Source organism: Lytechinus pictus, chromosome 17 (genome assembly GCF_037042905.1).
Source record: "Lytechinus pictus isolate F3 Inbred chromosome 17, Lp3.0, whole genome shotgun sequence".
Classification (NCBI taxonomy): domain Eukaryota; kingdom Metazoa; phylum Echinodermata; class Echinoidea; order Temnopleuroida; family Toxopneustidae; genus Lytechinus; species Lytechinus pictus.
In genome coordinates this window covers 21,051,204-21,076,724 of record NC_087261.1, presented here as the reverse complement: position 1 = coordinate 21,076,724, position 25,521 = coordinate 21,051,204, and the positions used below count along the sequence as shown (strand labels likewise).

The following is a 25,521-nucleotide window of genomic DNA, read 5'->3' as shown; positions in this document are numbered from 1 at the left end:
AAATACAAACCAAGTTGAAATTAATATTGGAATTACGGTTCACTGTAGGCCTTATGTACAAGTTAAGATAGCAATTCATTATTCTAAGACACATAGAGTCATTAGAAAACGCTGAATAAGCATATGTAGAGAAGTACAGCATTCTGTCAACTATTTATCTTTATATTTTCAGATTTTTGTTTTCATAATAAATTAACAATGATCCGCAACGATCTGATTCAGCCCATGCCGATATTGATCACTCTGAACATCTGGGCCCCGTTGTACAAAGAGTTACGATTGATCCGATCAATCGCAACTATGGAAAGCCAGCAAAGTCAACATATGAAATGCATGTTTGTTTAAAAAAAAATTCTAGATATGAATGCATATCCATAAATTCATTGATTTCTTGACAATTTGGGGTGTTTTCCTTTGATTACAAAGGACATTTTGCAAATTTCCTGTAGAAAAAATTATGACACTGATGGATTTCCATAGAGTTACGATTGATCGGATCAATCGTAACTCTTTGTACAACGGGTCCCTGACCCGCAATCATGTCAATGATGCCGCAGTAACGCCTTGGTCGATAGTAATACTTCGTATATAGTTCCACCGTGAAATATTGTTCAAGAGTTGATGTGATCTAGAACGGCTATCTTTTAAGATGTTTTATTTATCATTCTTTCAAATAAAATATTAATTCATATGATTATGGTGTAGGATTGTAAACTACGATGACCGAATTCCGCCACTGTTTATATCTTTTCTGTGTTACGACGTTCAAACTCCCTATTACGGTGATATAACACCCTAAATCCTGGCGTTATATTGCCGTATTATACGGTGCTACGGCGATAGAACTCCCAACCGAAACGGTGACACGACATTTGCTACTGCGGGTTTAAATTAGTACAAGATGTAGGGTTAGAGGTAGGGTTGCAATAAGGTTTTATGTTAGGTTTATGTTTAAGTTAGGGTACAGTGTTAAACCCATGGAGGGTTGATGTTGGTCATTCGATTAGTACGTGTGTGGAATTTACAGCGGAGTAATTGTCGCCGGAGTAAATGACATGGAACCAATTAAACAGCTTAAAGATAAACTTTTAGAATGATTGCCTCACGTGATATCCGAGCAGCTGCATGCAAGCAAACTTCTCCATCGATCTGTAGAGATCGGTGACTCCCCCACACTGTTTTCACCGCACATATTAAATACAAAATACACATCGAAGAATCGTAGAAAACGTCAGGTGAAATAGATAGCAGTTAACCTGTTTAGTTTCACTTCAGTTTTGTTTATTTTCATTTCAACTCCAGTCAATTTAACAATAAAGCAATCATTACAAAGATGTCAATAAATATACAAAATACAGTATGACAATATGACATAGATAAATAAATATTTACAATAGACACTTAACAATATGGTAATCATATTAATAATGATATTTACATTGAACTAGATAATCATGATAATAATAACTGTAGAATATTTATGATAAAGCATTTTGCATACAACTTCTTTCATTCATCTTTACTATTTAAATAAAAGTTAAAGGAAATGACGGGATCCACTAAACCTGTTTAGTTTAATTGTTGATGCCGAGTACTTCGAACCTCATAGACGCATGGTGGTAGTACGTCGGAGTATGAATCCTGACATACCGTGCAGTAACTGGCTTGGGGAATAGTGTTGTCACGTATGTGTCCTGATCGAAGTTTGCGGGATATCTCTGGGGCAGTAAAAGGAAAAGTAAAAAATGAAAATGAGAGAATGAAAATAATTACGTCGGTCACGCAAAATTCTTGTCACCCCAAACTCCTTCTAGCAGTTCCCACTGCCAATCAACTGATCAAGCCCAATCAAGAGACATTTTGGCCGGGTCGATCTAGCTCGGCACGGTGATCGATTTCGTTCGATTTTGACAGGGGCAAGTCTACATAGATCACCATTGCTTTAAGGGCCTGTTCACACGTGAATATTGAATCGTCATTGTAAGGATGATTGCAATTCATCGTTAGAATCATCGGACCTTTCACACGCTCGCTCGAAAACTGTGATTTGAATTCGAATTCCCGAGCGTCTGCCTTCATGCTGGCCCTTGTTGTCAAAGCTTAAAAATGAAATAATGTATATTCAAACAATAAGAAAACTAATTAGATACAGAGTGAGGGACATCATGGACTGTCTCATTTGCACGTCATTGAGATGTGCATGTAATTTTCAAAAAAGGGGGGTGGGCGCATTTTCCCCCAAAAAAATTGACAAGCCCCCCCCCCCCCCCCCCAAAAAAAGAGGTTTTTGACCAAATATTAAACACATTCCGTCACTTTCAAAGGGAGGGGGCACACTTCTGTTTTAACGACATTCTTACATTTAAACAACATTAATTGTGCTTGTCAAGGGGGGGGGGGCTCGGGCCGGCTTTCATTGATCTAATTCTGTGGGTTTTCTAATTCTTTTGGGGTTTTCTCTTTTACATGATTCACCTGGTTTCATGGGTTTCAGTGCCCTTTTAATTAGAAGAAAACATAATGTGCCATTTCATGACAAACGCAATTATCAATATTATGGCATGTACTCACGTTTACAGTACCACAGAACCCTTGGAGTGCATAAAGCCATTGGGTATTGTCCCTTGAGTAGGAGATAGACACAGAGGTTACCTTTTCACCGTTCCCTATGTATCGTCCCTGTGTGATGATACCTGTTACAAGGGTATCGTTGCCGAGATCCACCTATTGAGGAGTTCAACACAATTCAACCACGGTACTGGTAACGACATTGAAATACAATGTTCACAGAATTATAACAACTCTTATGCATAATCACAAGAACCATTAAAGGGGAATCCAGCCTTGGCCATAAAATGTTGTGTTGGGAAGGAGAAAAATAAATTAAACAGAATGGTGAAAGTTTGAAAGAAATCGGACAAGCAATACGAAAGTTATAGCTGCTTTAAAATTGAGATCACGAATACTATGTAGATTTCAAATTGGCAACTGGGTAAGTAAATTATGACAAGGGGCAAGGACAACTTTCCCATGGGCCATGTACTTTATTATCAGGGATTTGTGGTTTTCTCCTAAGTACCCATTCCCCTGGGGCAGTAATTTAAATATAACCAAGGTAGTATATTGTTTTATGTCCTCATGAAAGAAAAATATAATTTGAAATAAAACTTTAGGGGAAAATTGACATTTTAGCCATAATATGTATTGGAGTACATGGAAGTGTAGTCCTTTCCTTACATCACTATGACATCCCATTTTCGGCCAATTTGAAGTCTCCATGGGTATAGTGATTACCAATATTTACAACTTTTAAAAATTCATAACTTTCTTGTTGTTTGTCCAATATTGTTCAAACTTTACCTATCAACTTTTCTGATTTTTCTTTTTCTTATAAAAACAAGTTTTATTTGGGTTGGATTCCCCTTTAATGAAGAATATCTGCCAGTTTAAACGACTTTTCAGGAAAATGTGTGGTGTGATATTACTAAGAAAAAAGAAGATGATACAAATTACCGAAAAATGCCTGTCCGTTTAAAGTGTGGTCCGACTTGTTGTTAGCTACACCAGGAAAAGCACGCGGTAATGAAATGAATATAATTTCAAGCAATGCCTAGCTTCAATTATTTTGCTTAAACTTTGTTGTTCTGAATAAAGATTCTGGCGTATGATAAACACTTTGCGAAGGAAAGTGAACAGTAGATTCAAATGACAAAAAAAATGATTCACTATGTTTTGTTCTCGAAGACTGCTGGACAGTCATTGGCCATACGATGACTATTTTTGAAATCCCAAAGGCGGTATCTCACAAACGGTAACTTCGCCGCGACAATTCATTTTTTTAGTTTTGCAGACAAGTCTCCAAAACATCTCCACAACACTGCTAGTGACTTTCGCTGTAATATGTTTACCATGTTTACCTGTATTGGTTCAAAAGGGGACATGCATGTGTTTAGGGTAAAATGAAACTAAATTACCCAATGTTGCATTGAAACTTACCCATTAACACAAAAAAATCCCAATATGGAGTTACCCCGAGGGAACATGCATGTTCCTTTTTTACTCAATAGTGGGTACTTTCTTCACCCAATTTCAATTCGCTTGGAAATCGCCGAGATGTCTCCAAGAGGTCTCAGACACCGGAATCAGTCCCCCAAAGAGTCAAAATAAATCGGACGTGTATTTTTGTAAAAGTTATAACCTTCTTGTATCCACTCGGAGACACAGCAGAGACATCTCAGCGACCAGCCATACATGATGTTGCAAATCAATCGCGAACTAGTATCAGGCCAAGCAAGAGTCCCTTTAATCATCCGTCATCTCTCCCATTAATCGTACTTTATAAAGCTCGAGCAGAAACCAATCGGGTGTAGGCCCACCGTTGGCATTGGCCATGGTGAATTTTCGGACGCATCGGTAAAGGTTCTTGATGCAAGTTTGAATTTCTAGACATGTTTGATAATATTACCTTCACCCACTTGTTGGTGTCCGAATCACTGGGAATCCAGGCACTATTAGAATTGAGCCTTCCCTCACTGGCTGCATGGTAACCATTCATTATGACCGTTGATGAAGTCAGGCTACTATCTGGTATGCGACCGTCTTCCACCCCAAGGCCCTCACCAAGTACAGGAGGACTGCATCCAAGTTTTACATCCAAGTTTAGTAAAGCTTGAAGCAAACAAACAAAACCAACAATAATTAGGTATAATCATGACTATTAAAGGGCGTGTTGCAAGAAAATATTTGCAATCAATTGCAAATATTCTGTTGTCATTTTATTTTAATTGATAGATCAACGTCAGCTGTAGCAAATTAGATCACACTCCTTGTTTCAAGGAGCGGATTCGGCAATCAATCACGAATTTGAAATGAATTGCAAGACATATTGATTTAGGGACCAAAAATTGACTTGCCACTGATCACAAGTTGCTTGCAACACCCCATAAGCAACACGACTGCTAAGTTACTCTAGCCTACATATTAACGAAAGTATTTTTTACAAATCAATACGTGTTTTTTTATGCAGACAAATAAATACGCTTTGGAGTCGTCTCTATGCACTGAGAAAATAGTCACAATAATGGCGAAATTTGAAATTGGAATTGCAAATTGGAATAGTTATGACCTTTCACAAACTTAACCTTGATGAAGCTTTCATTGTAGATACCCAAAATGTGGTCAAAGTTCATTGACCATAAATCACTTTTGGCCTTGTGGCATTATTAGTATCATTAATACTAGGTGGTCTGTCATCATAACAGTTCCCCTCTTAATTTCGTCAGAATTTGAAGCATTAAAAATCGAAATAACTGGATTTTGAATTTACTGTCGACATGTTTTACTCTGCACCTACCTATAGCAGCTGTTAGAGGTCCATATCCGTAGAGAACCATCCCAACAGCGATGTAGCCGTTAAAGGTCTTCGGATGAATCCGAAAATATCGACCAACGACTGGCCTAATGAACGTGTGAGTCACGTGTGTACTTTTGTCGTAATTTCCTGGAAATGTCTAAAATAATAATTCGATAAAGAAGTTAATAGTCGTGAAGGGCCCTGGGCCCATTTCATAAAGAGTTACAAGTATGGTAACTTTGCCATTATGATAATCAATTACCATGGAAATAAGGCTCAGCAGCCGATCACAATGAAATTTCCATGGTAATGAAGGAAATTACACTATGAATAGCAAAATTACCGCAGTTATAACAAACAGGTTAAAAATAGAATTGAGCTGAATGGAACATACTAACGTGTTCAGTCGTGAGTCGACTAAGAATATTGCTATCTTACAAACATGACAAATGTGTTTGAGATAGTGTATCTAGTGTTATGTTTTACGCACAGTTAAAACCATTTTCAATTTCTTAGAAATAACATTTTATGCCATTTTTATCGCATGCCATCCCTTGTGTACATTAAAAAAACTCTCTTTAAAAAACACAACTCCGCCATTATTTGATACTTTTTTCGCCCAATCTTGTTTAAAATGTTTCCTTATCTATTTCTTCTGGGGTTTTTTGTGTGAGGAAGAAGTCTAAAAACCAATTTGACATCTCCGTTATAAGTAGATTTCTTGATAAAACATGAAATGATGATAATACTATTTGTATATCGCAGTTCAACGACGTACAGTGTAATATTAAAATGGTATATTATACCTGTATGTCATCGAAATGCGTCAGGGGTCGGAATGTTTTCTAATCGATGTGCTACGTCGCCACTGTTGATATATTAGGGAGGATTCATGAAAAAACAGTATATTGGAAATGCCCGTCAAATGACAATAAACTATTGGAAGGTCTTTGTCGGAAATTGGTGAATCAAGCGGAAGTTTAGTCCTGGACTCTGGACAAATAACATATTTGTATTTTTTTTCCGTCAGCTCCGAAACTGAGTTTGAAACTGCTGTTCCGGTTCACCAATTTTTGTCAAAGACAACTCAGCTGTTCATTGTCATTTGACGGCATTTTCAAAACATTTACTGTCTTCTTGAATCTGTTATGCGTTGTGGAAGTGAAAACCCCCAACCGACTTTAAGCTTTTTTTTTTTTGGGGGGGGGGGGGGGTCGGTGTAGCTCGAAAAGGCACCCATTCCAGGGCCCTAGAACGATTTGTGTGCTACATTGGGTGATACTTTACATATCTTCCTGAATACCTGGAGGTGCTACCTAGATATAATAATACACGCAGCACCCCCAAGGTAATTTGTTGGGGTGCTTCCCTGGGCCATGCCCTATTCATGCTGCTAATCGTGCAGTCACTCTGACATGTTTGGAGTCAGTTTACATTTTCAACATGATCACGATAATAGGGATAAGAGCCAGAGCCCAGAGCGCACATTCCAAAGAAAACCAACCATTGTTGGTATTGGATAGCAACGTTATTCCTAATCAACAGCACACGCAGGGAATTTTTAGAATTATTTTTAATCACCCTAACTGATCCCGAGTATACGTTAAGATAGTCATTCCAAGTTTCTCCGTCCAAACTCGAAGAAATGGTAAAGGATGTCACCCACTCATGAACATCAGGGGCGTTGTGTCCACCTTGAATGATTATGGCCGTCACGATACTGTACTCCAGCTGAACTTGTATCCATTGCCACTGGTCGGATTTAGATGGCCTCCAAACCGAGGGACCGTCCAAACGGGCAGCAGAGCCGCATTTGTTGGTAGAGGAGCAAGACGATTCGGAGTAAGCACCATCGGGGGTGCGCAGTGCTTGACCAGATGGACTGCAGGGACTCACTGTCGTAATTTCAAATTGAAAGATGATATCAAATAACAGGAATATGATTATTGTGAAGCAACTTGATCATGGGTTACATATATCAGGTAATTAGGGAAACGATTCGTTAAAGAGCATTGTCGGATGCTTCATCCGGTGGTTTTATCCGAAAGTCAGGCATTCGTTCTATCTAGCCAATCAAATTCAAGAAGAGTTGTCAGATATAAGAGATTGTCTGACGACGTTGTTGATGAAAGGCTCCCCTCGACTCGAATGTGTCTATGGATAGAGATATGACGGAACATATATCATTATTTAATGTGAACAAAACCACCTACGTCTGGCACATGAAATAAATATTACTGTAATGAATGAGGTAATGATAATAATATCAGTAAATATAACTTTCATTGTGAGGGTGATCAGTCAATATGATTTTGTATTGTCCGTAACGTTGGTTTGATCGGAGATGTGATTCTCCAAATTGGCGCCTAAATGACGTCATCGGGACCAGGTGACCTCGAGAACTTTCGCACGTGTCCATGATAGACGTTTGGTGAGATGACAATGTTGAATTCTGTCCCTCCGCCATGCATAACGGATTAAGAAACACAGTAAATATATTGAAAATGTCCTTCAAATGCCAATGAACTGCTGAGAGGCTTTTGTCGGATATCGATGAACTTGAACAGCAGTTTCGTCATAGGTTTCGGAGCTTACGTAGAATTGCAAATAGTTCGTTTGTAATGCACAGTCTGGAACAAAACTGCTGTTTTGATTTACCAATTTTCGACAATGACTTCCCAGCAGGTCATTGTCATTTTGACTGACATTTTCGAGACATTTACTGCGTTCTTGAATCCGTTGTGTCGTTGAATAGAAAACTCCCTGATTGTCTGATTTGATTATAGTGCACGATCCATATTACTCACCAAACGCACGACTTCTTAAAGGAGAATCCGAAACAAGTTAAAACTAGTTTTTACAAGAAATGAAAAATCTGACAAGTTGATAGGTGAAAGTTTGAACAATATCGGAAAAACAATAAGAAAGTTATAAGTTGTTAAAAGTTGTAAAAATTATCACTTTACCCAAGGAGACTTCAAATTGGCCGCATATTTGATATTATAGTGATGTAAGGCAAGGGCGATTCTTCCATGTCATACATCAATACATAAAATGGCTAAAATGTCGGGGGTTTTAAAAGTTTTACTTCAAATTACATTTTTCTTTCATGAGGACATAAACAAACTACCTGGGTTATATTTAGATTAATACCCCAGAATGGGAATGGGTACTTACGTTAGGAGAAAACCACAAATTCCCAATAACTAAGTACACGGGTCAATGGGAAAGCTATCCTTGTCCCTTGTCATAATTTACTATTATCCAGCTGCCAATTTGAAATCTACATAGTCTTAAGGATCTCAATTTTGAATCAGCCATAACTTTCTGATTGCTTGTCAAACACATTTTCTAACACATTTTGACCTTGATTGTCTTCCTAGAATTTTCTTTATTTAAATTCGTCTTCCCAATTCATTGTTTGAATTACTACTCACCAGGACAGCACACTACTGCTATAGTTTCGTTTTTGCTGACCACTACTCTTGTCTCATTGGTCCAGCACTCAGTTATGTTCATGACGTCATCAGGACAAATCACCGTTCCGACTTCAGAGGGAGTGTCAACTGAGTCGTATTGCGCACCACTCAACGTAACGAATGATCCTTGTTTGATCAAATTGAATGCAATACAATAGTACATTTAGTAGGAACTATATAGTTATCTACTCATATTACAGTTTATAACAACAACATTTAATTAATGTGAACGAATTAATTTACATACTGAAATTACATATTGGTAATTGTTTTCTGAACAAAAAGAGAAATCTGGTAGGATCAATAATAAACAGGGGTTCAGGATTTTTAAGAAAAAAAGAGGCTTCATTTATTCTAATAGTTGTACAAAGCTTGACTATCAATGGCTCAATTTTTCTCAAATTTTCATTGATTTGTTCCTTTGATTTTCTTGTTTTCACACATTCAAGCTAATTTGTCCCCACACACTAAGAAATCCCGTAGTTAGCTCTTATGCGAGAGTACGTGTCTGTTGTACACCCCTGTACTCTTTGCGCGCACCCCACCAGTCTCGCTGATAGACGTATGGTATAGATAAAGTTGATTTGTGATCGAAGATTACCCGAAATAACAATGCACTTACGCCACACTTTACTGAAGTGAAATGATTTAATATTTAATATTTAATATTTATGTGATACTTGTTTCAAATGCACTTTTGATTACGTATACATTTGGAGAAACAGTAAATAGATCTACTTAGGGGTACTCGTATATAGGGACAAGCCTGTGCACCCCTAGGGATGTAAAATTGAACCCGAATTTCTTAGTGTGCAGTGTTTCATTCTCGTTTAATACGAAAGCTACATGTACCTCACCTTCAAAACCCATATACTGACACGCCATTTTAGAATAGTTACTGTTCCAATTATCCTGATGTATCAGTACTTGTTTGTTATCAAACGAGCCAGATGTCAGAGCAAGTGGTCCTTCGTTATGGTGACCTTCAGGTCCAAGGATTTTCATAGACATGATGAATCTCTCTACAGTGTTTAGAGTCAAGGGAAGACAATTCATATATTTATATAAGATATCCTTACATGATTGTGATCATCATGTTGTGAACTGATAAATTCTGTTGATTTGCCAAACTAAAGAATGAGAAGGGTTGGGATATCGTAAGCATGTTCACTATATTGATTAAAATCTACGATTTTGTCTTTAGTAGGAGGCTCTGTCATTCAGGGATATACCTTTGATAAACGAAAGGAGCAAAATTTGGAATCAAGTTTTAAACATAAGGCCTATGAGTTGCTATGTCTGGCAATCTTCTAGCTACCCTTCAGGTTGTCAAGAACAGCTCTTGATTTATAATGTCACATGGACTTTGATTGATCATGGCGAGAATTGCTCTGATTCAGATATCGCCACAACTGTGACCTTATCAATGATAGAGCGTAAAAACCTACTAAAATTATGCATGGGTACACATTATGAAGAAGCACGGGCGTAATGGCCGCAGTAGAAGTACAAGGAGTTTCACATACCATGCTCGCATCTGGAACCATGGTAACCACCTAAGCAGAGACAGGAATATCCCGTGTCTGTTTCCTCGCAGATACCTCCATGAAGACACGGGTTAGAGTTGCACGCTGGTGACACCAATAACACAAAACATATGTGCTGATTAGTATAGACATCTGTATCATATCACAGTCTGGTAATCCCAATTAATACAGAAGTACGTGATAAGCATAAGGGTTTGTAATTCACTGAAAATATTTTGAAAGAATTAAAGGGAGAAGTAGAATGAGGATTGCAAATATTACGTTGTTTTTTATGTGTTCCTATCATGAATTTATTCCCACTACTTATCTTTCCCTAATTTTCAGGGTTTTTTATGTTCCTAACAATATCGAATTATGAGAATTTAAATTTGAATAGAGTTTCTTAAGAGATGATGATGATGATGACGACGATAGTGATGATGATAAGGATGATATTGATGATGATGACGAAGATGGTGATGACGATGATTTTAATGATGATTGATGGAATATAGATAAACAATATAAGCAAACAGTAGGTCGGCTATAATTTATAGGGCCTACAGTATGTAACACATTGCCACCGGCAATCAAGTGGAACGCCGTCTTGTGTACATACTTTCAAGAAAAATCGTAAGGTTCATTTGTCATTCTTTTGATTTCATTTCCATTTTGTTCATGAAAGCATCCAATTTATTGTATAGTCTACATTGTATTCTACCTGAGATAAAAAGTGATTAGGGGAGGGGGCAGGGAAGGAAGGTATTGAATTGAACTATATGCATTATGCATTACTATTCAAACATAATATATGGAAGAAGCTTGCTTTTTAACATCATGTGAGATTGTCAATTTAGGTAATATAAAATTTAATTACAGTAAATGATGTCACTTTTCATAGCTTCTTTTTGATTGTTTGATTGCATTTTCTTTCCTTCTGGGTTTGTCGTTGACATTTTCAAATTGCACGGTATTGTATACCGATGTTTTTTTTTTTTTTTTTTTTTTTTTTTACATATTAATTACTTAATCTTTTTCCCTTTTAGCTAATTAAACTAGAGTTTGATATCTTTTCGATAAGTAAATTAATCATCATCCACCGTGACTGGAGGACAATGTCTAATAAAATTATCTCCAGTCGCATTAACATCCCTTTTCTTTAAACACAAAAGTCCTGCGTTCCGCATTAGAAAGGATCATCAGTCATTGTTTTTTTGTGTGTAATTTTAAGAAATCAGGGTTGTGATTGCTTGATGCGCTGCCTTGACATTTCGGCGCTTTATCTGCTTATAGAGGTCGTCCAAGCAAAAATAATATGATTCTAAAAGATGATTTAAAATGAGACGAACACGACTTTGAAAATTTCATCGGAATCAGACAAGGAATAATATTCGATTTACGGCCACAACACTCATGCCACTGTGCAGACCATTTAATAAACAGCACTTTTTTCATCCTACATTCAAATGTGGGTTCGAATCCCAGCCATGGCGTAATTTCCTTCAGCAAGAAACTGATCCACAATGTGCTGCACTCAACCCAGGTGAGGTAAATGGGTACCGGTAGGAAGTAATTCCTTAAAAAGCTGTGTGCGCTATGAACGCCTAGCTTAGCCGGGGAATATAGGAGCGCCTTGAGCACCTAACAAGGTGGATATGTGCGCAATATAAATACCCTATATTATTATTATTATTAAATAAATCGAAATCATATACGCATTCTTGGTATATTATGTCTGCACTTGTTCTAAAAAAAAGTTTTGAGATTTCAACTGTGGCTTTGTCTTAATGAAACAGTTCAATGCAAGTCTTCATGAATATGCAATGAGCATGGGGATGGTGTTATGTCATCACTTTTTCTTTAGCATTTTTTATTATATAAAATTGTTTTCTCTCAGATTTTAACCACCAAAAATGAAAGTGGATTGACAACTGATTTGATGTGTAGGATACTAATTACTGCAACTAATGTTAGTTCATACCAGATTGTTTTTGTTTTATTAATAAACAAACATAACACTATATAAATCTGTGCATGAGTAACATGAAAACAAAATGTATTAAATCATGCTTGAAATTATGAATTAAAAGGAGATTATAAGAAAAGTTGAAGAGCCTGTACAAAAAATTGTGCCTGTTAAACAAAAAATCGATTCTAACACGACCCACCACGATTTAACACGATTCATCACGATTGCACGTGTTAATATAGGATTGATTACAAGAGTTACCTACGCAATGCTAGATATACATCCATACCCCCTTCCATACATACACATACACACACCCTCCCTTACACGTTCGCAACCAAACACACACCCAGACCCACTCTCCTACACACATTAACCTTATCAACACATACACATCGACACGCACCGTATGTCAACTTCCAGGTTTTAACAAGGAGCTGTATTTGAAGCTCTCTGGTTTTCAGCATCGCTTGCACAGTGTTCTTCGTTTTTTTTATTTATCTGAACTAATCAATGCATTGTCCTTGGGGGTCGAAAACCTTATAATCTCCCTTGACTTTGAGGTTTTAATGCCGCCCCAAGTTTCGATATAGATTTTTTTTTTCAAGAATTTGTTTCTCCATTTTTTATTGTGATCTTATAATACTGGGTGAAAGAATGTCTTCCACACTTTCCTCCTCCCTCTCCTATTCTGTTCGCTTACAAATATTCATGCATACCAGTATCACTACATTGTAAAAAATGTAGGGTAAAATTGTTGCCACCACGAGGGTAATTAGGTGTCCAACCAATTTTGGGCGGTATTTTACCCAATGCAGGAAGCATATTCTCCAGTAAGGTTAAAAATAAGCAGCAATTTCTTTAGAATGGGCAATATTTTCATCACACTGGATAAATAAAAATGCCCAAAAAGAAATGCCCAAATGTTGGTTCGAAACATAATTATACCCTCATGGGGCACTTGTAGCCAATTTTTTTTAAGAGCGTTTATTGCATAAAATAATGTTTCACAGGTGATCTGTGTTTTACAAGCAGTGCTTTGAGTAGATCACCTCAGTTCCGTATTTAATTATTGTTAATTGACTTATGACATGGATAACTTAATGTGATGCTTTGTGGAATTGAATATTAACTTGACTTGAGCTTCAATGGACCATCATTTCAACTTCATTAGCATTATTACCACTAAGTTACTTTTTTTTCGTGTTTCATATACTTTGTATATACATCATGTATATTGATGTTGATTACAACGTTTCCAGGTATGTATACAACATTACTGTTATTATTATCATCATCATTATCATTATTATTATCATTATTAGTATTATTATCGTTATTATTATCATTATTATTATTATCATTATGATGATCATCATCATCATTACTATTGTTGTTGCTGTTGTTTTTGTGTATGGTTACCTGGTAGGGTACAGTAGAATTGTCGTGCGTATTGTAAAATCGGACGACACCTTGGCAGGTTCTTTCTCATCCAATCCAGATTGCGTGGAATGAGCTTCGAAATGTTCCGCACAGATTCACAATTCGACATGGTCACGTTTTGACATGACTTCGTGGTCGCAGGAGGACGAGCGTCATTTACGTCGTATGACGCTGTCATGGAAATTGATAAAAAAAAACTTAATAAATGTTATAAATGCCTTATGGAATATCGAAGTCGTAAAGCATGTTAAAATTAAATAACTGATTTATAGTTTGTCAGCAAAAGGCGTTAGATCCTTTAAGGACGATTCCGAAGATATCGTATCCACTTCGCAGACGCTTTCTGCAACATTCAAAATCTATTGAAAATACCCGTCAAATCACAGTGGGCCGATTAGAGGTCATTGTCGGAAGTTGGTGGACCGGAACAGCATATCGTTTTAAGATTCGAACGAGACAAAAAAAAGGTGCAAATATGTCGTTTGTCTAGAGTCCAGGACAACACTACTGTTTTAATTCACCGATTTTCACAAATCGGCTGCTTTGTTATGAAAGGCTTTTGTCTAAAGATTATCTGCGTTATAGTAGGCGCCTTAGAAGTGATTGCTAAAATGCCCTACCTTACCATGTGAAAGTAAAATCGAGTCTTAAAAATAGGTATTCGAAGGAAGTGGGGCATTCCAAGTCTCGTACTATATTCTTTTTATTTGTATTACAGCCACCGAAACCCCAAAATTAATGATCATTGATCGCAGGTGTCAAATTGCTCAACTGTTCAATATTGTCTTTGTAAAAGCCGATTGTAAAAGGGGTAAGATCCACAAACATAACGAAGGATAATTGTTGGACAACTTATTCTAAAAATATTAAGGCCTTTATATCAATAATACAAACGTTTCATTAGAAAAGGACAATCTAAAATATGCTGTGTGTATAAGATCCATATAATCATGTCCATATTAAAAGGGCTAGTTCCGGACAATTTTTTGTATATTAATGTGTGAAAGACATAAAGCCATTACACATGCTGCAGCCAGGGACAACCGTATAGTGTCATTTTAGCATACAAGAGCATGGGCTATTTTCTTCAAGCTATACCTGATCTTGAAGGAAGGATATGCTCTTTTCTATGAAAATATACAACTTCTGAAAGTTTCCATGGCGAAAAAGAATATATAAAAACATAACTAACATGATTAAGAGTAGGCAGGTAGGTGTCTTTCAATGGCCTTTACCTGTTGCAAGAAGTATCATTTTCGGGATGAGGAAGATGATAAAACGAGATGTCCACTTGTCAAAGGCCTTAAAAATAAAATACATCATTTTATACATTATACTGTGCATACATAAAGTCCAAATACAATTTGAATTGATCGATTGATTAATTATTGACTGATCGACATACTGACTGATTTTTGCATTGTTTGTATAATTAATCAATTGATTGATTGGTTGATTGATTGATTGATCGATTGATAGTTTGATTGATTGATTGACTGATCGATTGTTTAATTGATTGCTTGATTGATTGATTGTAGATTGATTGATTGATTGTTGATTGATTGATTGTTTAATTGATCGATTGATAGCTTAATTGATTGACTGATTGATTGAAAATGGGCATTTAGTAGAGCTAATTTCACTTTCACTAAATATTTTTCGGCTTTTACTAACACAATGGCAAACTTCACAACTAAATGAAGAAATTGCATGTATGAACAACATAAATGCATGAACACGGGTGATTTCATGAGTTTACGGGAAAACGCAGCAGAAAATAAAATGAAACTAATTCAAAGATACTGGATGAATATATACAATGAGCTGGTAGTCGGAAAGGATGTCTGCATTTGTAAGGTGACTTAGAATATCCGTTACTGTTTACCACTTAATCCATTATGTTTAAAGGGGAATCCAACCCAAATAAAAACTTGTTTTTATAAGAAAAAGAAAAATCAGACATGTTGATAGGTGAAAGTTTGAACGATATTGGACAAACAACAAGAAAGTTATGAATTTTCAAAAGTTGTACATGTAAATATCGGTAAACACTATACACATGGAGACTTCAAATTGCCGGATATGATGTCATAGTGATGTAAGGCAAGGACTACTCTTCCATGTACTCCAATACATATAATGGCTAAAATGTCATTTTCCCCTAAAGTTTTATTTCAAATTATATTTTTCTTTCATGAGGACATGAAACAATGTACTACATGGGTTATATTTAGATTACTGCCCCAGGGGAATGGGTACTTAGGAGGACACCTCAAATCCCTGATAATTAAGTACATGGCCTATGGGAAAATTGTCCTTGCCCCTTGTCATAATTTACTTATCCAGTTGCCAATTTGAAATCTACGTAGTATTAGTGATCTCAATTTTAAAGCAGCTTTAACTTTATTATTGCTCGTCCGATTTCTTTCAAACTTTCACCATTCTGTTTAATTTATTTTTCTCCTTCCCAACACTACATTTTCTGGCCAAGGCTGGATTCCCCTTTAATAAGTAAAAATACTAAAATTGTCTTACCATCATGAAATTAAAATGTTTGATGCGCAAGATCGATGAATTCAAATGGGGGAGGGGGGAATCGGATCCCCCAATCAATTGTATTCGGAGAGCAGGTTATTCAATATAGGCTACGAGCAAATCTGCCTGTAAACGTCCGCGAATCTGTGATCATGTTGATGAAAATACTGAACTTCTTACAATAGTAGGCCTGTTGAAATGAGCAGGGTCTAGTGCAAAGTATAATTTATCAGTATCCAATGAAATCCATAACGCATCTCCATTAAGGTGACGAAGCAAGCTTCCGATCAGTGATAATGGTTAAAATTGATTAACAGTAGACATGGTAGAGGGCGTCCGACTGAATGCATTTCTCGACATGCTCGAGTCCATGTACATTGTTAAAAAACAATTTAAACAACGCTGTTTACTTTGTGAATCGCACAGTATCTATTTAAACAGTTTTAACAAGTGTTTAAAATCTTAAACAACCATGCTTAAATTATTGATAATCAAATATTTGAATTCAAACGTTGCTGTTAAAAATGTTAAACACTTGTTTAAAATGTTTATACAACCACTGTGCGAATCACATGGTAAACAGCGTTGTTTAAATAATTTTTAACAGTGTACCTGTACTAAGAAATGCATTCAGTCGGACGCCTGTTAATCATTTTTAAAAATAATTTTGAACAGTGTATATATATATATATGATATATAGGTATTATAAGCATACCTCTAATCATACATTATTTCATAACCATGCACTAAGTGCTTGAACACTCTTTGAAAGAATATGTTTTGCCGAAATTTGTTATCAATATGTCTCGCATTTATGTAAATCACGTTTGTTCGTTTGTTATCTGAGTCATAAATTAAGTCATGACTAATAATGAATTTGATTACTTGTATGTTTTTTCTCATGATATGTTAAATTCTGAAGAGCATTTTTTTTCTTCAAATATTTGAACGACACCATTTTTTATTTGTTATTGTTTGTGTCTTTCTGTTTGTGTAAAGCTTTTAACAGGTGCCACGATACGGATTTGAAAAAGTAGGGGCTCACTATGCATGCAAAATATCACAATCAGATGGTAATTTTAGTACGTTTTATGCACGTTTATTGAAAAGGGGGGGGGGAGCCCCCCTCCCCTCTCCGGTTCAGTGCCCCATGTTCAAGACATTGTTGTGTTAATATTATTGTATGATGTCCTCGATTACGATATTCGTCCTCTGTAGTTTTGATTAATAAAGTAATACCGGAAATGGTGGCTTATATAGTGGTAGACCCCGATTGGTCGTGGATTCGATCCCCGGCCGAAAGACTTAGAAAATGGGACCTCCTGCCTACTTGTCAGGCGCTCGACGTCTTAGAATGGAGAAGGGAAATAATACCCGCTGGGAGAATTACAGTTCATAAAAGCTTAAGTGGGTACCATGGGTAAAAAAGTAATATTATTAGTATAATTATTGTTGTTGTGGTTATTATTATTGTTGTTATTATTGTGTTATTATTATCATTATTGTTATCATTATAAACATTATTATTATTATTATTACCATCATCATCATTATTTAGATAAGTTTATAGATAACAATATTGACTGCCTAAATCCATAATATCCTTGATAGCATTTATGGTAAGTAGGGCCCGTAGGGAGAAGAGTTTTTAAACTGAAGTGGCAACCTTGGGTAAACAAAAAATTATTACATTATTATCTATTATATTTTATCATTATAGTTTCTCGTCACACGCCACAGGACGTAATGTTATAACAGGTGTTGTAATTACAATAAGTTCAATAAAATTGAATCAGCTAATGAATATTATTACTAATTGATTGCCATCTTAGTGCCACACTGCCTGCTATACGGAACAATTCAATCACTCGAACTTTACTTCTACTCCAGTAGGCCTATTGTCATATGCCTATAGGATATAATAATTATAACTTGCGACAGATCAGGACAATGACTATGGAGTATCCTCAATCACGATAGATCCATTATCAATGAAAAAAAAAAAATTAATTAATTGAAAGAAAACTGATAATTAAACCAGGGATTGCAAATATAGACTAGACCTGTATGGGGGGGGGGGTTAAATTGTTAAAGGCATTGTTCGAGTTCGTATTGAGCCAAAGGTTTTGAGGGGGCTAAACATGGCGTATCGCGCAGATTTACAACAACAAAAATGTTGCGAGCGAGCGAACACAAGATTCAAAAATTCAATTTTGTGAGAGATTTTGACATTTTATTGTTAAAATAATATCCCTGTACACGCCAGTGTTTGGGTCTAAGTTGATAATCGGTTCATTCAAATTTATTTTGTTGAGTGTGATAAGACCGGTTCTTCACCATTGTTCAATGATGTCATTAATTTGTCATTCATTTTTTCCCGAAAATTCCTCTCAGCCGCTCTCATGTCCCCCGCCCCTCTCCTCTTCACGCCCCCTTTGATTTATGCTCCCATCACTTCATTATTTTATTATTTCTTCTTTAATCTAGCTGCTCATTTCCCTTGTATATTTTTTTTGGGGGGTATGTTTTTAATACATTTCTCTTCACCTTAGCCCTCTCCTTTATCATCTTATACTTTCCTCATATATAGTAGAATACTATTGATCCTAATGGACACCATTTTCTCGGAGGAAATTCTTTTGTTTTTACCAGTTTGCTACTCCTGTTTTAAAGTCCATGGAAAAGCGAAATTAATTAATCATAGTAACCGAAATGTGTTACGTTTCATGCATTTGCACCACTTGCTATATGCTTGAGAATAGCTCTATTTATTGGGCTTCGAAAAGGGGCTTCTTTGCCGTGCTTTTCACTGACCCCTGATCAGTGACGTCACTCGGTGTTAGAAACTTCGTGATTCTTTCATAAGTTTTTAAACAGAAAGAGTGAATGGTTTTCTTTAATTGCTTTCCATATTGTTTTGATTTGCAGCATAGCATATATTTTCGTATCTATCTATCTATCTATCTATCCATCCATCCATCCATCCATCTATCTATCTATCTATCTATTTATCTATCTATTTATCTATCTATCTATATCTCTTTAAGAAAAATATCGTCTCTGGATTCTTCCCCTTTCCTCTTTTCTCTCTCTCTTACACAATCTCCTACCCCCCTCCCCCTCTCTCTCTCTCTCCCTTTTCTCTATCTGTCACTTATGATCTCTCCCTCGCCCCTCCTCTTCTCCAATTCATTTTCTCTCCCAAAGGGCAGACCTGTGAACTAAATGCTCGTCCAAAGACTCATTATTGATTTGAATACTTTATTTTCAAATATAAATATGTATATAATATTCAGCAAAATTTTATCTCTTTGTAAACACAAATCAATCAATAATTTATGTAAAAATAGAAACAACGTCTGATAACGTACATAACGATTACCCGTTGTGTATATTAAAAGAAAAGAACAGCAGTTCATATCAATATGTAAAACTTCACGTTCCATGGAAAGGGGATCCCTGCATACAAACATAATGCACATGTTATTGCATGTCGGATACAAAAAAAAAACATTATAACTAAAGTTGAAACGAACACTTAAATAATGAGCTAACGATGTATTTACAATGTATAACACAATATCAATATTTAAATACACCACACAGATTCGATAGAAAACGCCCAACAAAAACCACCTCTATTCCCGAATGCCCTCCAAAATATGTTTACTCATCACGCCCTTTATCCTGGGCAGTGATCGGGGTGGGGGGGGGGGGTAGGTGTCCCCTCCCTTTAATTCGAATTTTGTACAACGGCCTTTTGGAGAGGGTCGCCACCCCCATCCCCGCACATGACCTATAAAGGGGGCAGAAATATTACGAAATCGGAGCGCATGTCGTGTAATAGATGTCCTGATATTTATGAAATGTCTGTGATAGTCTGTCTAAAAGCATTTCCTATGGACGATCCCGGGGCCACTCTCGTCATATTCCTGTTTGCTGATCCACATATTTTGGAAGGTGGAGAGAGATGCCAAGATGGATCCACCGATCCAGACGGAGTACTTCCTCTCGGGTGGAGCAATGACCTTGATCTTCATCGATGGAGGAGCCAATGCTGTGAGCTCCTTGTGCATTCGGTCGGCGATCCCCGGGAACATGGTGGAGCCCCCGGACAGGACGGTATTGGCGTAAAGGTCCCTGCGGATATCCATGTCACACTTCATGACGCTGTTGTAGACTGTCTCGTGGATGCCGGCGAATTCATTGCCGAGGAAAGATGGTTGGAAGAGGCTTTCGGAAGCTCGGAACCTCTCATTGCCGATGGTGATGACCTGGCCGTCTGGGAGTTCGTAACTCTTCTCGATGGATGACGATGAAGCAGCTGCTTGCATCTCCTGATCGAAGTCGAGGGCGACGTAGCAGAGTTTCTCCTTGATGTCGCGTACGATTTCTCGCTCGGCTGTTTTGGTGTAGAATAAAATATGACAAGAGAGAAATAACAAGGTTGAAAAAAAAAAGCATTTGTGTGTGGGGGGGGGGGGTATTCTTGAACAGATTGTCAATCGAATATTCAATATATAAAAATGTTATGGATCACTTTATTTTGTTGCAGCTTTATTGGTGCAAACTAAATATGGCAGCAGTCACTCACAATTAGTATATTAACCCATAGGTCTACAATTGTTTCAAAGTGAAACAAAATGTAAGTAGGCAGCTAGGGTCAACATCACAATCAGATCCTGGAACGCATAAAGGGGGTGGCGGCGGAAGAGGGGGCGGGGTGCGGATTCATGTGACTGCCCTCCAATTAGAAAAACACACACAGTCGTAGGAATATAATAGTTAAGAGCTTTTTTATTGATTAGAATTTCATTATTATATTTTTTTCTTGTCGATTTTTTCCTGGTGAAAATAGTTGGATTCCCTAATGGCAACGACATTTTCTCCCTTTTATACCCTTTTGGACAAAATATTATCCTCCTTCACGAAGACCTCGAACAAGGTGACCATTCAAATAACCATTTCGCATTATCTAAAAATAACCTAACAAACAAAACTATTCAAAAGAGTGTTTGAGTGCAGAAGGCTTTTCCACATATTATACATAAACCATGCAAACTACCTAACTATGAAGTAGGCGAATGTTGATTTGTAAAATGTAATAATCATATACAACTTACCTGAACTAGTAAATGAGTAGCCTCGCTCGGACAGGATCCTCATGAGATAATGGGTAAGGTCACGACCGGCTAGGTCAAGACGAAGGATCGCATGGGGGAGGGAGTACCCTTCGTAGATCGGCACGACATGGGAGACGCCATCACCGGCGTCGAAGACGATTCCGGTTGTCCGACCTGAGGCGTAGAGGGACATGACTGCTTGGATGGCGACGTAGAAGGCAGGTGTGTTGAAAGTCTCGAACATAATCTATCAGGAAGAGAAATAAAGCAGTGGATGAGACTGATGAAATAATATATTTCATAATATATCATATATAATAACACAACAAAAACAATAGAAAACAAAACTATTTTGATTTACACGTTTTAATTTGAGAAATGTCCACGTATGATAAAAGGCGGGCGACAAAGCTTGTGGAATCAAAACCACGGTTGTGAATTCGAATGCGGGTGACTACCAAATTTACTAGAAGGGGGGTAGGTTTCGGAGTGGATTTCCATTTTAACAGATCCCATGTCGTGCAAAAGGGGATGCGGAATTTCGAATATGAAATCCTCTCTTTCAATATAATAAAAAAAATGTTTTCATATTAATGGTTAAGCTTTACCCTATTATTTATATGGGGGGGGGGGGCATTCCGGTAGGGTATAATTTGAAATTTATTGTATTAGCGTCTCTAAAAGAAAGGTCCAATGTGCACCCTGTTTTAAAGAGGTACAGAGAGTGGACTGTATTGAACGTCCTCAAAACTATTGCTCCCCCCCCAAAAAAAAAAAAAAAAAAAAAGAGTTTGAATGGGAGCATTGTTTGGATAAAAAAAAATATCCATCAATTTTACCTGTGTCATCTTTTCCCTGTTAGCTTTAGGGTTCATCGGGGCTTCAGTGAGAAGCATCGGGTGTTCTTCGGGGGCGACACGGAGCTCGTTGTAGAAGGTATGGTGCCAGATCTTCTCCATATCATCCCAGTTGGTGACGATGCCGTGTTCGATGGGGTATTTGAGGGATAGAATTCCTCTCTTTGCCTGTGCCTCGTCTCCGACGTAGCTGTCCTTATTCCCCATACCAGTCATTATTATCTGAAGATGAAGAGTGGTAAAATGTAAATAGAAAAGATTGAGGAGACTATTTAAGGGGTGTATTTTAGATATTAAAATCGAAACCTATTTATCACGAGGGGGGGGGGTATTTGCAGGCAAAACAATTGCAACACAAATAATGATTAATACAAAATATTATTTTATCATTTCTTAAAATTAATTTATTTTATACTGCAGGGTTGGCCTGTTAAGTTTTTAAAAACTGCCGCTTTACTAAGGTGTCCTGCAGTTAAATAAACATCATTCAACATGAAGATACAATGTAAGGAAACATCTTAAACGACTTACAACACATCGAGAGATGATAAATGGTAGTGTAAACATAAGACGCATATCATAGATATATAGTTTAAATCATAATTCAACAAAAAAAAATTGTGACTAGAGCACCCCCTCCCCTCTTCCCGCTAACAAACACCCCCACCCAAAAAAATTATAATAATAATGAAATAAAAAAAACGTCAATAAGCACGAACAATATAGGCCTACCGAAGTAAAAAAATTCCATGTATATTAAATTAGATTAGAGATATGTGAAAGAGAGAATAATCATGGAACGCGATTCTCTTTAAATGAACATGTTTACGATGTTAAGTGGAAAGTCACACATCATTTTAGATTCTTACCTGGTGCTTAGGTCGTCCGACCACCGAAGGAAAGACGGCTCGAGGCGCATCATCCCCGGCGAAGCCAGCTTTACACATACCAGATCCGTTGTCGATGACCAGGGCGGCGATATCGTCTTCATAGGTAGTCATATTTGCTGATGATACTGTTGCTGTTACTGGATTGAATTCTAAAATGGCGTAGATATACGGACCTGCGAATACAACAGAAAATGCGTTGTGTTAATAATTTATCGCACTGGAGATTCACATGATATAATCAGAGTAAGCTTGTTTCAAATCTGACATATCGCCGCCACCTCCCCCCCCCCCCCCCATCTCCAACGTCATGTCATTTAATTGTAATTCGTACAGAACCATCATTATGCACCAATATCTTGTTACAGAACGCTAATAATAATGATAGATAAAATCAACATAACAATCATAACAATATTGATACATTATTTATAAACATGTATTCGTTTCAACTCAGTATATAACCAAGGTATGTATTATATAATTATATTGTATTAGATAACAGCTCCCAAATGACCAAAGATAACTTGGTTAAGTTTTGAATGTTCAATGTTAAATCACTAAAATTCAAGTTAAACGTGTGCATATTTTTAAGCAGTCGAAAATCAACTCAAAGTGATCCTGGTGAGGAAGTTGTTTTACCTGCTGAGGATAGGTCTCAAATTCTTCAAGATGTATTCTCAATGTTCGCCGAAAATAATTTTGGCTCGTTGAAAATAGGTAGGTGATTCGTCTATTAAACTTCGGCTTGACAGGTACAGAGAAGTCAAAATGCTTGGACAATAAATACACCTGTTGATATCGCAAGTTTCTCTGAGAAGATCTAGTTTGCTAGTTGTCGCCTTTTGCATGAAATCTAGAGGCTTGCTGGACCCTTTTATACAATTTGAGACTATTTCACTTTTGGAGGAGATACTGACTAATTCACCAAATAAGGAACGGGCGGTCATCTAGTATTGACAGAATAGCATTAGTATATCTGTTGAATAAACATAAGTCATAAGGTGCGCGCGCATCTTTTTGTTTACATCCTTTTTTGCATGACACATCGCGATTGCGCAAAGTCCAGGCTCCGATAACAAGTGAATTGAACGTGGTGGTACTGTGATCGTTCGAAGAATAATTAGTTAAGTTACCTTTTGTATATTTTACACATACACTTAATCTTTTTTCTTAATGTTATAGTGCCCCTACATTTACCCATATTTTTATTTCAACAATAAAAATAAATACCTTACTACGAATGAAGAATTGTAAAAAAGAATCAATTACGTGTAACTTACATAAAATATAGTCGTGATAGATTGGGACTGTTATCTATACCGGGTTATCTACTTATTATAATTTCCATATGCTTTTTATCAATGAACTTGACTTCCAAATACGGCAATGAGAGGGTTACAGAATTATGTATGCAAATGTTCATAAGTCTTATGAATGTTATATTCTCCGCTAGATTAGTTTTGATCTAATACGGTATTGGTTATTCCCACATAAGCCTTCAGTCTCTCATATCTTTTCTTTACCCACACGTCTCTCTCTCACCCCCTCTCCCGATGTGGAGCGTTGTGGCCCAGTGGATTAGTCTCCGGACTTCGAAACAGAGGGTCGTGGGTTCAGATCCCAGCCATGGCGTAGTTTCCTTCAGCAAGAAATTAATCCACGTTGTGCTGCACTCAACCCAGGTGAGGTGAATAAGTACCTGGCAGGAATTTATTCCTTGAAATGCCGAGCGCGTGAAAGCTGCTTGAGCTATACAGCCAGGGTAATAATATCCAAGTCCTTTGGAAGCGCATAGAGACGTTATTCATAATGTGTTATGCGCTATACAAGAACTGACTATTATTATTATTTATTTCTCTCCGTTTACCCCCCCCCCGCCACCCTTTCCCGCCCCATTCTCCCTTCGTCTCTCGTCTTTTATATGCTCTCATATCAAAATATTAACATTAATTCGCCCGTTATATCTAGTTTTATTCATTTTTTAAAGCATAAATGCGATATGAATTCAAAAACGGAATTTAAATTACGACATGCTGTCGGTAGGACTAATGAGAGAGGAAATTGTTTTCCGAAGAAGGCAAGAGGGGGAGGGGCTATGGCTAGTGGAGATAAAGTACGAGATAGGCTCTGTTACAGCACTTTTTATGTTTCTACAATGTTAATGAGATCTGTTGAATTTCAGATTTGAGATTTAAAACAAAGACCGACCGAATAATACGTTTCCAGTTGATTTGTCATTTAATGTTTGACATTTTGGATACAAGGATTTGATTTTTATTTTCTCTACTTTTTCTATGCTGATAAGGGCATGGTGTTTTCCTCACTTCCTCCGATACCATGCGATC

The 25,521-nt window shown here is 37.0% G+C and overlaps 2 protein-coding genes across 2 annotated transcripts; both read right to left on the bottom strand.

Annotated features, from left to right (window-relative positions):
- Positions 1 to 1,494: 1,494 nt before the first annotated feature.
- LOC129280125 (lactadherin-like) lies at positions 1,495 to 13,925 on the bottom strand. Its single transcript, XM_054916179.2, has 9 exons — positions 13,750 to 13,925; positions 10,359 to 10,463; positions 9,690 to 9,854; positions 8,791 to 8,958; positions 6,935 to 7,248; positions 5,354 to 5,510; positions 4,466 to 4,668; positions 2,572 to 2,724; positions 1,495 to 1,718 (listed from the first exon to the last, which is right to left on the bottom strand). Exons 1-9 carry the CDS (start codon positions 13,877 to 13,879, stop codon positions 1,575 to 1,577), a joined length of 1,539 nt encoding a protein of 512 aa, XP_054772154.2. The 5' UTR covers positions 13,880 to 13,925; the 3' UTR covers positions 1,495 to 1,574.
- Positions 13,926 to 19,550: 5,625 nt separating this feature from the next.
- LOC129280707 (actin CyI, cytoplasmic-like) lies at positions 19,551 to 24,105 on the bottom strand. The gene is made up of 5 exons (XM_054916716.2): positions 23,816 to 24,105; positions 23,156 to 23,349; positions 22,269 to 22,508; positions 21,430 to 21,676; positions 19,551 to 20,708 (listed from the first exon to the last, which is right to left on the bottom strand). Exons 2-5 carry the CDS (start codon positions 23,285 to 23,287, stop codon positions 20,191 to 20,193), a joined length of 1,137 nt encoding a protein of 378 aa, XP_054772691.1. The 5' UTR covers positions 23,288 to 23,349; positions 23,816 to 24,105; the 3' UTR covers positions 19,551 to 20,190.
- Positions 24,106 to 25,521: the final 1,416 nt, after the last annotated feature.

Coding starts and splice junctions, on each gene's coding strand:
- LOC129280125 (XM_054916179.2), bottom strand. CDS start 13,879: ATGTCGAATTGTGAATCTGTGCGGAACATTTCGAAGCTCATTCCACGC. Junction 10,464..13,749: donor ATTCTACTGTACCCTACCAG/GTAACCATACAC, acceptor TGGTGTCACCAG/CGTGCAACTCTAACCCGTGT. Junction 7,249..8,790: donor AGCAGTAGTGTGCTGTCCTG/GTGAGTAGTAAT, acceptor AAATTACGACAG/TGAGTCCCTGCAGTCCATCT.
- LOC129280707 (XM_054916716.2), bottom strand. CDS start 23,287: ATGACTACCTATGAAGACGATATCGCCGCCCTGGTCATCGACAACGGA. Junction 22,509..23,155: donor TCGGACGACCTAAGCACCAG/GTAAGAATCTAA, acceptor CTTCATCTTCAG/ATAATAATGACTGGTATGGG. Junction 21,677..22,268: donor ACAGGGAAAAGATGACACAG/GTAAAATTGATG, acceptor TCTTCCTGATAG/ATTATGTTCGAGACTTTCAA.